Genomic DNA, 15463 nt, shown 5'->3' with positions numbered 1-15463 from the left:
CACATGACATTTACATAGTGCGTAGTCATACTGTTTATGCTCCAAAAATAGTTTCTAAGATCTTTATTGAAAACATAGATATAGCAATGATACCATCTGTTCAGCTGTAGGAAGTAATGAAAGCAATGTAATTCCAATACCAGGCAACGTTCGGCCCTGCAGAGGTATTTGCAAATTTCCTCACAGTCACATACATGTTTTGTCATCTTTTGCTATCAACATATTATTCAGTTTCACAAACTTTAAAGTGTGGTGTATTTATCTCTTTCATATTACCATTCACCATTCTCACCTACACCTCTGTGGGTGTACATAATTGTGTATATTAGTCCCTACAATCTATCTTGATGCATATCTTTCAGGTTTACTGAAATGTAGAGTAACTCTCTCATAATTTTCTTCTACCATATGACTCATTACGCTCAGTTTCAAAACCATCATACAAACTTGTGTACATAGTCGGATATCACTACTATTAAGCACAAGGTAAATGTTTGTCATCTAATTTGATGTTGTCAGTTTTGATGCCTCAGTCTTGTCATTGTTAACTTGAAACCTATTCCAACAAATCTCAATTCCTTTTGAGGAAAATTTTAAGCCTGTCTGTCAAATCAACTATTTTTTTCTTGTTGGATTTTCTTCTCATCTTTCCTCGTTCCTTTAATCATATATTCCAAGTTTACACATTGTTACCAATTTAGAAAGGTGGGGAAAAATTAAACTGATGTAATCAGCAACATCTCTACCCAGATACAGGTTTAATACAAATTAATATTCATCACATTTATCAACTAATTTGTTACAAGGTTCAGAGCCTTTCAACTTACTGTATGCTCTGGTGTCGTCCAATTGTTCTGCAGTTCTTCTTTTTTTTTCTTGATACTCTGAAGGGATGGTGACAGCAGAGAATCACCTTTTAGGGGTTCATTGTCACCTACTTTTCTTTCTCTTCTATCTCTCTTTCTCTCAATATGTATTTCTCTCTCTATCTGTCTGTTTCTATGTATGTCTGTCTGTCTGTCTGTCTGTCCATCTGTATTTATTTCTCTGTCTCTCAGCAATGTGCTGTCTCAATCTTTCAGTAGCCTTGGTTTCACTGACACCAGAGTGGGCATCCCTTGTTATGTCTCATATTTGTCGAATGACAAATCAAGTTCCGCCTCTGTGTTTAAACACGTCTCTCTTGTATGATCCTCATCATTTTGCTATTAGAATGACCAGAAATAATATGAATCAACTGTTAAAGAGCAATGCCACGCCATATTCAAGTTGACTTTGATGATATAATGTAGGGGATTTGGACACTCACAATGCATGAGTGGTTCCCACCAATTGCACTGGTTTACAAAAACAAGTGTAACACCAAAACTTCATAACTTACACATACTTATGTCCCAATTTTAATGGATAGCCATTATGCTTGTAGGATGTTAATCCATTTCTGTTGACGTGAATGTGGTTTGGCATTAAGCTGTAAGTTGTGTGTCCCAGTCTTATGCTGCCATATGAAAGCATGCATGACACAAAAATTGAAACTAGTATCTTTATAGATGAATGATATATGTAATCAACCTAGCCTCATTTCAGCCATCATCTGTCTTTATTACGGCAAATCTCTCATTTGCCTTTTCAAGATGTAGGAAAGCATTCACCATTGTGCCATAGCATAAAGTGAAATCCATGTTTGTTTGTTTTTTGTGGATAAATTATGTATATTTACATGAGAGGTTGGCTCCAATTCCTTCAAACATAGAGTTACTTTGCTGAAAAAAAAGGGGTGATGTGAGAGCATCAGCTTAAGACTATTTGACCAAAATCATATATATTTTTAGCGTATGACTATTGATACGACAGCAAGCCCGATTCCATTGTATACGCACATGGAAGGCAAAGAGATGAAGGACGTCATGTTTTTACGAATCTGCCATGACCAAAAAAAAAGTCCAATTCATTTTAGAAAGTACAGAGAAAGAGTGATAATATTTTGGGTATTTAAATGTATTATTTTAATGCATACACTATGCTGCAGTTCTGACTTGAATTAAAATATATACAAAGTTTAGATGTTCTAGTACTATTGTAAATAAACATATCACCAAATACAATTTACCAAAATTTTCTGCAATCTGCAGCTCTTTCAGGACTTTTTTTCCCCAAACCACTTTGTCAGAGTGAGAATTCTCCTGTAACTTCCTCCAATATTCATGAAACATATTAGTAAAGTTTAGATAATGAATTGCTCTTTCTATATTTTCACCGATGCAACACCCTTGTGGGACTGTTTGTAATTGCTTGGACACATGAGGGGGGTGTTCACTTCTAAACTAAAACAAATGCGGACTGTTCTTTCATACAAAGGAAAGGACAAAGGGAATGGTGAGATGGGTATAAGTTTGTGCTGAGGTGTGACTGGGTGTTTTCCATCCATCTACCCCACAGTGGACAGCTCAGTGGAGAGCATCAACAACCTCATTGACGGCGGCACGGCCGAGGAGCTGATGGAGGCTCTGATGAGACCGGAGGCCCAACTGCCCAGCGTCCACCCCTACTGCCCGCCACTCTACAAGACGGAGCTGTCCAGGCTCAAGCTGAGCAATGAGGGGGTATGTAGGGGGGATTCCCCCGTCAAAATCTTAAAGACCGAATTCATTTTATCCAATTCACTACGTATGGTCTTGAGCATACTCTGCTGGTGTGACAGTGATATCCATTTTTCATAAAAACAGTAATGAATTTGCATTTTCATTGGTCATCTAAAATTTAGAGATTTAGGTACATGTAGACGTAATAAGTATATAACCTGAAAGAAGATTGAAGAAAATTGTGCTAATGCCATTCACTGAAGCCACATCAGAAGAATATGTGACAGTGAAAACGGTGTGTGAACTTTAATCAAGTTTTGGTATTTCAGTTGCCACGAGCAACCCCAAATCCTCTCGAAGCTTGTTGGCAGGCAGAAAACTGGCACAAGAACATAATCTGCCCCTGGCATACGTGATCTTGACATAGATCGTGAGGTATGATTTGGGGAACAGGATTATAGAAGGTCTGCTCCCTCATCGGTTGCGCAACTGGCTTTTCCTAAAGGAAAGATAGTCTTGGGGGGTTTTCATGGTGGGTTTTGCAACATTGTCAAGGACATTGCGACAATGCAGGGCAAGTGATTGTGGGGAAAGAGGAAACTTTGCTGGTTGGAATGAACCCAGGTCTTTTCAGACGTGATGCTGAAATATGGAAAACAAAGCTCATTTCGTGACACTGACACAAGATACTCCATATCCTATTGTGACATTCCCAGACTTTATGATGTAGGATTTCAAACAATGTATCTCAACACAAGGCAGCTATGGATACGCAGTGCACAGTAGCTTTTAGGCGCAAGTCCAAGATTTTCTTTGGGTGTGTTCGTGTTTGATTTTTGTTTTCTTACTTTCGATTGTGATTGCATATCCATGTCTTTTCTAAGAATAGGATTGAAACACTTGGTCAGAACATGATGTGTAATTTGTGCTCAACTTTCAAAAGATACACTTTGTCTGTGCTCTTCATTATAAAATTTAAAAGGACAAAAATTGATATTAATCATGTTTTAAGGACTTTGTTTTCCTTGTTCACCCTTACTTAGATGAAATTTTTACAGATACAATTGCAATACTTGTTTTAAACTGATGTGTTATTTTGGAGTGTGTCCTTGGAAATTATGATATGACTTCATTAAAAAAATGCAGTGATGATATTACAAGTACACGTGTATGGCTTTAGCAAGTCTCATAAGGTATAGCGTTTGTGTAAAGATGTATTAAAATCCTAACAGATAAAGCATTTTTATCACATATTTCTAACACTTCAGGTTTTATCCAATGAGACACTGACAAGTAACATTGTAGCAGTAGCAGTTATGATAATGAGAAGTTGTAATGCACAAATTCCTCCTGGTAAGGTAATCAAGGAGTTTTATAGATATTAATGCTGAAATGATTTAGAGTATTACTATACGAGCTGAAATTTTCGCGTACAGATATTTTCGCAAATTGCTACTTGGAGGACATCTTCGCGTGTTGTTAATTTTGCGGTTGCGAGGGTCTAACTGAACTTAGTTATTCGTGCGTTGTTATTTTCGCGGTTCAAAGGCGATTCACGAAATTCGCATAAAATAAAACCACCACGAAAATTTCAGCTCGTACAGTACTAAGGATCATCATTGATCTTGAATGCAATCATATTCCTTTTGTTTTCATCTGAGTTTCTGTTTTCCTTTTCTTTGAATTTTTGCAGGATTTGAATCATGAGCAGCTAGAAGATGCCGTCCGAGGTAAGGACGCTGCTTATTACCTTCATTGCTCTCAGTTTGAAATATGTCTAATCTAGTGTTCAACAGTCTTCGTCCATGCTATCAAATGAGATGAGATGATGTCTGTTCTTGTTTCCAGGCCTCCTCTTCCTCCTCCTCCTCCTTCTTCTTCTTCTTCTTTTTCCTCTTCTTCCTCTTCTTCTTCTTCTTGTTCTTTTTCATCTTTCCTCTTCTCCTCTTTTTTATATTCTTCCTCGCCTTCAATATTCATTGTCGTCGTCCTTGTTATTGTCATCACCTTCTCTTCTTATTTTTCTTCTTTTCACATTGCACTCAAAAATACCTCCACTTACGCATCTATGGGAGCTGGTCACTTTATTCATTGAAATACAAAGTGTGTGCCAATGTTAAGGCCGGAGGTTCCTTTGATTTGTGTATGTTTTTGTTTTTCATTTTGGTAAGTTTTTAAACGATGTTGAACATCCATGAGCATTGAGGGAAGTGGCTTGTGCATCGTTAAAGATTTGTTGATTGTGAAGAAGAAAAGGAAGTTTTGTTTTTTTCCCCCACCTAACTTGGTGAGGAGTACCTCTGTCCCAGCCCAGATTTGGTTTTCAGTGAGTGTGTTGTGGCTGACGGTGACTGTGAGCGTGAGGAAGCCAGTAATCAGGCAGAGGGGAAGACTGGTACCACGTTATGGGTGTTAGCCGGGGGATTAGGAGCTGCAAGGAAAGGGGGGAAAGACGGGGTCTCCAGTCTCGACTGCCATCCCTGGGTGACATTTAGGAGATGTGTTGCCAGGCAGTTTTAAAGGGTTAGGTTATGCAGGTTTGCCCCCTCTTTCTTCCAGAGAGATCACAAAGAAATAAAGGAAAAGGTGTGGGAAGAGAAAGATGAAAGACTGAAAGAGAGGCTGTTTTAAGAAGACAAGGAATATGATGGAGTGATTGCAGTGTTTTAGTTCAAAGTCAATCTTTGCAGTCTTTCCAATAAAAATTAAGGTAAGAACAGTCACAAGCTTACATGGCAGTATCAGTAAATTCTAATGTATCATTTTCAGGCAGAAGTATTCTTTGCTCTTGACCACACAGGAAATATGAATGATGTACGGAGATGTTGAATACAGATCTAACAATTTTTTTTTTTCAGTTAAGATATATTTACCTGGCTCAATGACATTTCCACATCAAGGTTAATCTCAATTCTAAAAAAAAAAAATTAAATACAAAAATAAATAAATGATATGATACAGTAACTAGAGTTTATATCTAGATGACGAATCCAGGTCAAAGAGTGATCCTATAAATATCTTTTTTCTTTTTATTGATATTGTTTATATTCATTTAAAGAAAATCCACATTTTTTTTTCTTTTCTCCAATGGGAAAGAGGGTGCATTTCTTCTTTCTACATGTACATTGAGACTGGCAATAGGCGAGATTGGATCTGTTCCCTGAGATGTTAGCCAAGAAACGAAATCTCTTTGTAGGTCAAAACTAATCATATACTTGCAGCTGTGTTGGAGACTGACCTCCTGTTGAAGCCAGTCACAATGTGAATAGCATTGTTCCCCGTGAGGTTTCCTAAAATAAAGTAACTACCTCAAGTACAGATTATATTAGGAGGCTGTAGTCACCGTTGCTCAGTAGATTGCAGGCGTACTGTACGGAAGCGGAGGGGACTTTTCTAAACAAGAGAGCGAGAGGGGAAAAAAAAGTTTTCAATGTCACTGGCTTGGCTGACTGCCAACTTGTTTATTAGCCAACATGATAGTGTGACTCAGACCTAAACACTCCTCCTGGATGCCAGGGGGCTGTGCTTCCCTTTGGCGTGACGCTGCGTGCGAAGTTGTGTAAACACAAGAGAAACTTTGTTTCACAGCCAGTTGTAGCAAATTTATTGAATGTATGATTAAATGCACACACACACACATTCACACATTTAAAACAAAATCAGATGTGAGATATGTGCTTGTACCTTGACATGAAGGAGATTTTGTGTCTTGAGCAAACTACCAAATCAAGACGGGATGCCAGATTTTAGGAGGTGGGATGGGACTAATAAGGGGACAGTCTACAGTTGTACATCCATCTGAATAGAGTATTGAAATGATGATGTCACAGTCTTTTATTACAGCTTAGTGCTGGTTCCACACAAAATGTTCTTGCACAAGACTTCGGACAGTGGGTTGGAACAGGATACGAGTGTGGTTAGCAACCCTTGTGTTCACACACATTTTGGTGACGTGTGGTTGCTTAGAACAAGTTTCCATGGCGATAAATGGCTATGATGTTTCACTTCAGTACTCTATGATATAAGTTTTTTTTTAGTATGTAGAGTGTAATGGATTGCTCTCTAATATGAGATACAATGTAAAGAGAGATTCAGTGAAGGCTTCCCTGTGAAGTTCTTATTAGTGTCTGCTCAGCTGCTGGCCATTGACATATGAAGAGTTTTATCGCAAAACAAGCTAACTCCATTCTTGTTGAGTTGAGATATTTGTGATTAACCTGTTGAGGACGGACTGATTTTGCTACAACACGCATTTCCCATAGACACTTGCCCGAGTATACTCGGGACTCGTCCTCAATGGGTTAAAGCTGCTAAAAAACAAAGAAAATAATGAGAAAATACAGGATATTTACAGTCATAACTTATAAAATATTACTTGTTATGTCACAAGTGAGGTATTGCTGGAAAGGTTTAATTTTGCTCTATCTGGTGATGGACTTACTTTGAAATGTCTAAAAATAGCACTTAGCTCATTTTGCAATAAAACTCTTCATATTATAACATCCACTCACAGGAGCTTGAAACTCGCGAGAACTCATTGATACACAAATACCATGCAGGGGGAACCATTTTAACAGCTGTATTGAATTGTTATGTGGTGGCAAGGAACACATATTTGATGACAGGGCAAGTTTAGAACTTACACTGTATGGGAATGCTTTTTGGCAGTGTATTGTGTTCATTAGTCCATGTGTGTGCTCTAAAATTACAGCAACAATGTTTACCTAGGAAAGAGGATATGTAGTCACAGGAAAAATGGTAGGAAGAGGTTAAAAACTGAAAGCTGATTTCAGCATGCCATGAAAATCAACCCCTGTGTCATCTGAGCCTTTATGGAAGTGAGTGATGTGTAGTTAAAGCCTCACAAGATTAAAGCATTGTGCAAGTCAAGATTTACAAGCTATCAGATTCTCACTTAAAGTAGAATATTAAAGCTACCAGTAGTACCTTGCCCTGAGGATCTTTCCATCTGAAAAAGCAACCACACACACACACACACACACACACTCCCACATTTTGTTTCAAAGTCAATAGCTTATCTTAAACTAGCCATTGGTGGAAATATCTTAAGACTTTCTATCCAAAGAATTAAACAAAAAAAAAAAAACAAAAAAAAAAAACAGTAGTGAATGAAATGTAGAAAATGTCTACTCAGGTATTAAAGACAATGTGTGGTATATTATAAGATTGAGCACAGTGGAAAGAATTTTAATAGCTATCATGTGATGGGGGTTGAGAGATGATTTCAAGGTAAAAACCGTGCCCTGGAGAACATGCTAGAATGTTGTAAAGCAGATGACAGTATTCAAACAAACCACTATGATACTGAGATTGATGATCCTGATGATCAGACATCCATATTCTCTATCACAACATGTGACAAGGAAAATGAATTCCTCAAGGTATTATGTATGTATATCTAGTGACCATTTCAGAGCATGACATCCTTAACAATGACCAATGATTTTCTCCCCTGGTGCAGTCCTCTCAGCGGTTGCCATGATCAACCAGAGTGTTGATTCCGGCCAGGCCGGTAAGACCAACGAGCTCCTCCTCCACCCTGATGCTTGCCTTGCTGATGTGGAATCAGACAGTGCCTACCAGCAGAGATACCAAGACAAACTAGGTTCCATCAAAAGAGCCAAGGCAAAGGTAAGGTGGAGGACTTGGTGATCAGGATTTTGGAAAAAGCTGTGAGATGGGAGATTTTTTCTCTCTCTTTTACGACAAAAAGCCAAGATTCTCTGGTTTATATGGGATGATTTGTGATTTTCATATCTTCTGTGTAACCTTCAACAAAATTTTGTTAAAACTTTTAGCCACATACTGTTGAAAAAAAAGAGAAGAAAATGTTTAGTTTCCTATGTGTTTTTAAAGCTTTATGCTACCTTCAAAGTATTGGAAGAACATGTTCTGAAGGGTCTCCCCCCCCCCTTTTTTTTTTGGGGGGGGGGGGCACAGTGGATAGGAAGGTTGAAATGTGAAAAATCTGGAAACCACAACATAGATGATTTATGGTAGCATTTTCTCTGTTTGTCACTGACTTTGTTTCACTTTCACATGCAAAAAATAAAAAAAAAATGAAAATGTGACTTTAAGCAGTTCCATGTACACAAAGCAAGTTGCAGCATAAGTATTTGAAGATATTTGTGCTGCATACTGATTACAGTCACACCTTTGCATTTTAGTTCATTCAGTGGCTTTGTGCTTTACGTTGGTTATTGCATATTTGTAGATATCCCAGATGAATTTCTAGAAAACGTACTATTTCTTCAAGCAGTCATTTTCATAAGATATTCAGAAGTTTTCATCTTTTCGTAGGTTGTGCTACAATATTTCAATTTACTACCTCTTCAGTTAGTGTACATTGTATGTGTAAGTTTGTGTGAGTCACTGAAATTCAGAGCCAGTGCCTTAGGGATAAAGTTTACATTTTTTAACTGTTTTGAATGTATTTTCTTTGTCGTTCAGGAAGGAGAAGACTTCTTGACCCAGGAAGAGATCCAAGAGGTCGTGGATGCAGTCAATGCCGAGGTGACGGAGGAACATCAACGTATGTGAAATTTTTGACACTTTCACTTATTGGCCCCAACTTCCTTCGTGTATTAGCTCTTTCTGCTACCAGAAATGTTGTCATTAAACGAGTAGATTAGTAGAATGTTATCGATTACTCCATGTTCATTGCTGTAGAGGTACATTGTGTTATGTTATGTGTGTGTGTGTCTGTACACTGTGTACACATACAATAAAGCAGTGATTGCGAGAATGCTACGGTAGACAATTGATGTAGAACAAAGGTGGTAATCAATGCATGTATGTATTTGAAATCACAGGAATTCTTGTGTGTTGAGGATACAGGAGATATTTCTACACCATTTTAATAGAACAAAAATGCTGTCTGCATGCTTCTTGTTAGAGTAGTTAGTTTCAAGTCAGCTTGGAAATGTAAGAAAAGTTGAAAAGTTGAAACATCAGAAGATTCAAAGCATCGATCTGGATATTGTAACTCTTATCAAAAGAATATGGCACAAAGGCTGTACTGTGTGCACATAAAGAGATGTCATGGAACATCGTAAAGAAATCTCACAGATTGAAAGATAAAGAGTGAAGAGTTCAAAAGTACCTCTTACCTTTCACAGGTAAAAATTTAAATTGAAAAAGTGTGAAGAGGTGATGTGCAGCTAGTGGTTTTGAGAACATACATGCTTGTATTATATAAAGAGTTTGATGACATAAAGGATTAAGTGCCGTTCTGAAACATTTTAAAGTAAGACCATTATCAGGGCCCTGTTTTATCAAAAAATATAATCGTTTATAAATTTCCTGAACACACAGGCTGCCATGGATTTATGATAGAAATCAACTATATCATCAATTATAACTCTTCATGAAACAGGGCCCAGATAGAGCAAAATAAAACCTTTTAATGATACCTCACTTATTGCCAAACAAGGAATATTTTTAAAGTGATTATAAAAGTATCTCACATTCTTAAGTTTTTTTCTTTGTTTTTTCAACAGGTTTTATCGCAGATATCTCAAATAGACAAGAATGGAGTTAACTCCTTTTGCAATCACATTCTTCATATATATTTATTTTCTTTGGGTTTTTTTCTGCTCCAGGGGTCCTGGCAGTGGCAGCCATCAACGAAGCCATTGACAGCCAGGACCCTGCCGAGACACTGAGGGCGCTACAGATGCCATCCGCTAAGCTGAGAGACGTGGATGAGCCTAACGCCGTGCCTTACCAGAGAGTACTGCAGGCAGAGAAGGAGAAGAAGGGAAAGGTAAGAATATGCTTGTCTGTCTTATCCCTTTAATCACGCACTATTCATCTTTAAAGAACTTAGGACAAAATTGGGCTTGCTTTTCAAGTCGGGTGAGAGCAGACCTTGGGCATGTTGCATAAAACTTCTTACCTGAGAAAAACTCCAGTTAATTTTCAACAGTTTTTCCTGTGTAAAGTCAATGGGGAAATCATACTAACCTGAGTTTTTAGTTTTCACCAGAGTTCTCAGGTTTGATGTTTTATGCAACAGGCCCCCTTGTGTAACGATGTCACAATTTTGTAAGTCTGCACAATCAAGAATATTGGCAATCCTCATATTCAATCATGAAGAAAACTGAATGCCATGTTTCTGTGCATGAAGATTTTGTGAGAAAAATTATGTACACATACAATCAGTGCTGTATTAAAATTCTTTTCCTTGATCTGATTTTCTTTTTAACCCAAACTTTTGCAATACCAGGTTATGACGACCCTGTGAATGTCAATGACTTTAACAGGTTTTCAGCTCGTGCCAGAGCCAAGAAAAATCCCAGGAACAGATAATTGAGAAAAGAGAAAAAAAAAAAGAAGCAAAAACAAAGAGATTGAGAACAATATATTGGGCAATCCCATTTGAGATACACCCTTCTAATGACATGTATAAGGATGTTAGCCTGTTGGCATGATTCAGGGTAGTAACATACAAAATTTGTGCTTCCTTTGTGTGGGCAAGTCTGGTGTTTGTATCCCAACCCAGTTGTTGGGTGCCCTGATTTGTATTTTCCTCCCAGACTTTTAATGTCCTGCAATGGAAAAGAAACAACTAAAATGTTTAATTCAGTTTTGATTTATAAACGCCTCCAAATTTTTTGTAGCCATGGTAATGACAATGTCAATCATCATGTATGGCAGAGTTTCAAACTTCTATCGTGACTCAGCTAGACTCTCGAGGACATTTTGGGTTACTTGATCCTTATTGGGGGTTTAGGTCTTGCTCAAAATCTCCAGATTTTCCTGAAATGTGGGTTTTCCCCTTGGCAAGGCCGGGTGTGCTGCAGAGAAGCCAGAAGCCAAAGGAAATAAAAAGCTTGAAATTCCCCACTTATGAAATTGTCTAGTATGAAATTGTCTAGTTTGAAATTAACAGCAGATTTTGTTATGATGCAAGATGTGAGCTTTCCTTTTTCTTTATTACCATTGTGATAATCAGTACTATATTTATGATAAAAACAATCGTAAAATTATTGGTTACAGTATATATTATCATCAGTTGTAGACGTAGCAATCATTTTTTGGTGTCGCTGTTTCGGTTTTCTTTTTTTCTTCTTCTTGGGGGATTGTGTAAGCAAACAGTAGCATTTTGTCGAAATGTGAGTTTGCTATTCTTGTCAAATATAGGTCGTAGTTAATGAAATCTCTCAAGTTTAATGAGCACAACTGCTGGGTTTTTGTCAGTGGTGCATTCTAAATGCCATGAAAGGAAATAGAAAAATTGTTATTTATCCAGTGCAGAGAAAATCCACAAATCTACAAGCTCTAGAGTGAGACAGGATATTTTTATGTTCAGTGGCTGGAATGTATGCCGCTTCCACTGGTATCAAATGTGGTTTCTATTTTTCATTGGGGTATCAAATGTCCTTTTCCACTTTGTCTCCACATTTGAGCTTGTATATGTTTGTGAGGAAATACTTCCTTCCTCTGGCTCTGCATCAACCAGAATTTTAGGATATGTGGTTCAAAAGAGCCCATGCATGGTGATATGATGATGACAGTGCTACTACATGTACACTCATAATTGGTACAGGAATTACAAAATATGTATACATATTAGCAAAGTTCAACCTTATTGTTTGGGGATTTCTCTGAATTCATAGAACCGCATGTTCTCAATGCTGCATTTGAGGCTTGCCTGCAGAGATGATTGTTATAACGTTTTCTTTTTGCCCAATAGACGCAAGGTGACGATCAGGCCGTCCTGTGGTTGGACGAAATTCAGGATGCGGTCGACCAGGCAAACAAGTGGGCCCTCACAGCCCACAAGTGTAAGCCACCACATCCATAAGCAGAAGTAGAAACCGAAGTACCAGTGTAAACAAGTTCAGTCTAAACATCATCTTTTCTGATGATTGTTTTTTTCTGTGGTAAAACAATAGTAAATTAAAAAAATCAATTTATTGAGGATGTACAACGTAATAGCCCTTCTTGATAATTAATCTCTCCACTTTGAATGAACTCTTATCTTTAAAGGTCACACAACATGTCCCAATCTGTAGTCCCACCAATTAACATCCATGTAGGTCCTGTTTCAACCAACTGTACTTTAAATGCTATACTGTACTTTTAATGCTGTTGTATTGTTGATGGTTAGTGATTTGTATTTTTGCATTTTTGATGGTTGAATGTATACATCTTTTTCCTTCGCGTCGATCAGTGTGATTGTATATATCCTTTATCACCCTCAATAATGTCACATTGCCCTTACACTTTCCAACCTACAAACTTGAAATAAAGTGTCTACTGTTTAAGATATGTTTACATGGAGCAGAATGTCAGTCTTTCAGTGTGGTACCCTCCAAAAAATGGTTAACACCAGATTCTGTGACAACAAATTTTTACTCTTGCAGACAGTACCTGATCATGGTCATCATTTGATTCTCTAATGGATGTAGAAAATTTTGATAGTTGGCTCTCAATTGTTATCTTATGCCTGTTTCAAAACTGTAACAACACTCAACAGACAATCTCACTCGAAAGACACATAATCACACATCCACACAGACTGCATAGCAACCATAACTCAGAGTCACTGGCTTACTAGTGCATGCCCTTGTGTGCTGTCGTGAAATGGCCAAAGATGGTGCTGTACATCTTTCAGTAGTGAATTACACTCCACATCTTCTAACATCAATCTTCACATTGTAGTCGCTGTTGGCGTGGCAACCATCAATGTGGTGTTGGATGAGGAGGATAACTCTCTGCTAATCGATGCCCTGAAGAGCTCAGATGTTGGTCTTCACTCGGTGATGCAGGACTGTGGAGAGAAGTACCTTGCTGACCTCAAGGAGCTGAGAGATCAGAAGGCAGAAGGTAGGAATGAACACAACAACAACAACAAGTATTATTCTTGACTTTCAAAGTGGTACAGTTGGAATAACATTTATGGAAATATATTATATTATGATAAGATATATTCTATTTTGTGTGATTTCATTGTACAGACTTAATCATCATTGTTACTGAATTTCCTTGTGTGATTTTCAGTCAATTTTGATGAAGGAATAAGCTGGATTATAGCACCAGGTGGCTTTACCTAAGAATCATGATATAAAGAATGGGTGAAAGGTGCAACTGTGTACTTGTCCCTTTATCTTTATGTATTTTTCTCTCCCCACCCCCATCCCACCAAAAGAACAAAAGAAAAGCAACAAGACACAAACAAGCCAGGGATATTTTTAGAAGTATGACTTAAATGATATTTCAGAAACATACATTTTTAAGTTGTTGGTTTTTTTTAGTTTTTGTCCGCGACATGCTGTCTGTCATCTGGTCTCTACAATGTACCTTGTATATTCTCAGAACATTATGTTTGTGGATTTTGTCCAATTATAAGTGGATATGGGGATATGGTGCTTGTATGAATCAATTCTTAAATGTCCTTGCATTTTTTTTTATATGCATGCAGTGGCTCATCTAATCTGTTCTTACAATTTACAATAGTTTCCATTCAATTGATCCCTTTTCCACCACCTTGTCATTTGCTCCACAGCTGGTGTGGGAGGTGACTGGGTGTGTCACCAGACACCGGAAGGGGATGACTTCTACTTCAATGTTGGTACCATGGAGCTGAGCTGGATGCAGCCGGAGGACTATTCTCCCTCCAATACGCAGCTCAGCAAGGAGGAGATTCAGGTTAGAGCTGATATATCACACTGGAGTTCTGTTACATTTTCATTATGTACCTCATATCCTTCACTCTGAGCCTCATGTTCTGTCTCTGTGTGGCTGTCCGTCTCCCTCCCACCTTCCTTCTCCCACTTCTCTTTTTCTCTTAGTCACTCCATCTGTCTGTCTACCCATCCATCCTTCAATCTATCTGTCTATCTGCCTATCTATCTACACTGTGTCAATCTATCTATCTATCTATCTATCTATCTATCTATCTATCTCTCTCTCTCTTCATCTTTCCTCATGGATAATACAACATTTGCTCCTGTCTAATTTTCTCCAAGGATATAGGGGTAGGATTGTGATAGGGTTTTAGGTTTAGTTTGATGTGAGGATTAGGATTAGGGATAGGGTTATGTTTGTGGGTAGAATTTATGTTTGGCTTTGTTGCAGGAGCAAAGTTTGTCATGGAACCTTCCTCCTGTGCATAAATGGAATGTTTGCTCAATGGAGCACTTACAGTCGTGTACGGCAGTTTATAGTTTATGAAGCTTTGTCCACCTCTAACTAATATACCAGCTGATCAGGTGCATTGGAATCAAATGCTAATGATTTTCTTTTCAGTCATATACTGTGAAAATGATATATATATATATATATATATATATATATATATATATATATATATATATTTTTTTTTTTTTTTTTTTTTTTTTTGATTCAAAGGTACCAATTATATTGCCCTTAAAAAAAAAAATTAATCAGTCCTTCCCTGTTGCGATGTCTTTTATCTATGCTGACAAAGTGATGCAAAATAGAATGATTGCTTTGTTCCCAAATTCCTTGGTATCAGGAAATTTTCCCATGCTGCTTATACTTTGTGCGATTTACTATGCAATGTGCATGTCATACACAAATTTTAATTGTGTCTTCGTTGTGATGAATGCAGGCGGTCATTTCGAAGATCACTGAGGCACGGAACCGAGCCCTCCTGTTTGAGGCCAACGAGGGGAACATCATCCAGCTTCAGGCCCGGGTGAGGGGCATGATGGCCCGCCGCCAGTTCCACGCCCGGCTGAACTACCTCCACAACCAGATCCCTGCCATCGTGCGCATCCAGAGCTTCGTCAAGGGCTGGAGGCAGAAGCGGGCCTACAGGGAGCGGATTCAGTACCTCAAGGACCAGGAACCCTCCGTTGTCAAGGTGACCAGCTTAGGGTTTCACCCTT

General features: G+C 38.1%; 1 protein-coding gene across 1 annotated transcript in view; it reads left to right on the top strand.

The window, feature by feature from the left end:
- Positions 1-15463, top strand: part of LOC139732332 (ras GTPase-activating-like protein IQGAP1) — a 123236-nt gene that overhangs the window by 72437 nt on the left and 35336 nt on the right. Inside the window, exons 13-21 of the mRNA XM_071643198.1 lie at positions 2440-2603; positions 4276-4312; positions 8065-8234; positions 9054-9135; positions 10205-10368; positions 12301-12391; positions 13272-13436; positions 14116-14258; positions 15184-15438. Of these exons, the coding sequence (XP_071499299.1) occupies positions 2440-2603; positions 4276-4312; positions 8065-8234; positions 9054-9135; positions 10205-10368; positions 12301-12391; positions 13272-13436; positions 14116-14258; positions 15184-15438 (1271 nt within the window). The remainder of the gene's footprint in view (positions 1-2439; positions 2604-4275; positions 4313-8064; positions 8235-9053; positions 9136-10204; positions 10369-12300; positions 12392-13271; positions 13437-14115; positions 14259-15183; positions 15439-15463) is intronic.

This window comes from Diadema antillarum, unplaced genomic scaffold (assembly GCF_040938485.1).
Source record: "Diadema antillarum isolate AM-2024a unplaced genomic scaffold, OU_Dant_1.0 seq00000413_RagTag, whole genome shotgun sequence".
NCBI lineage: Eukaryota > Metazoa > Echinodermata > Echinoidea > Diadematoida > Diadematidae > Diadema > Diadema antillarum.
This window is presented reverse-complemented; position numbering and strand designations above follow the sequence as displayed.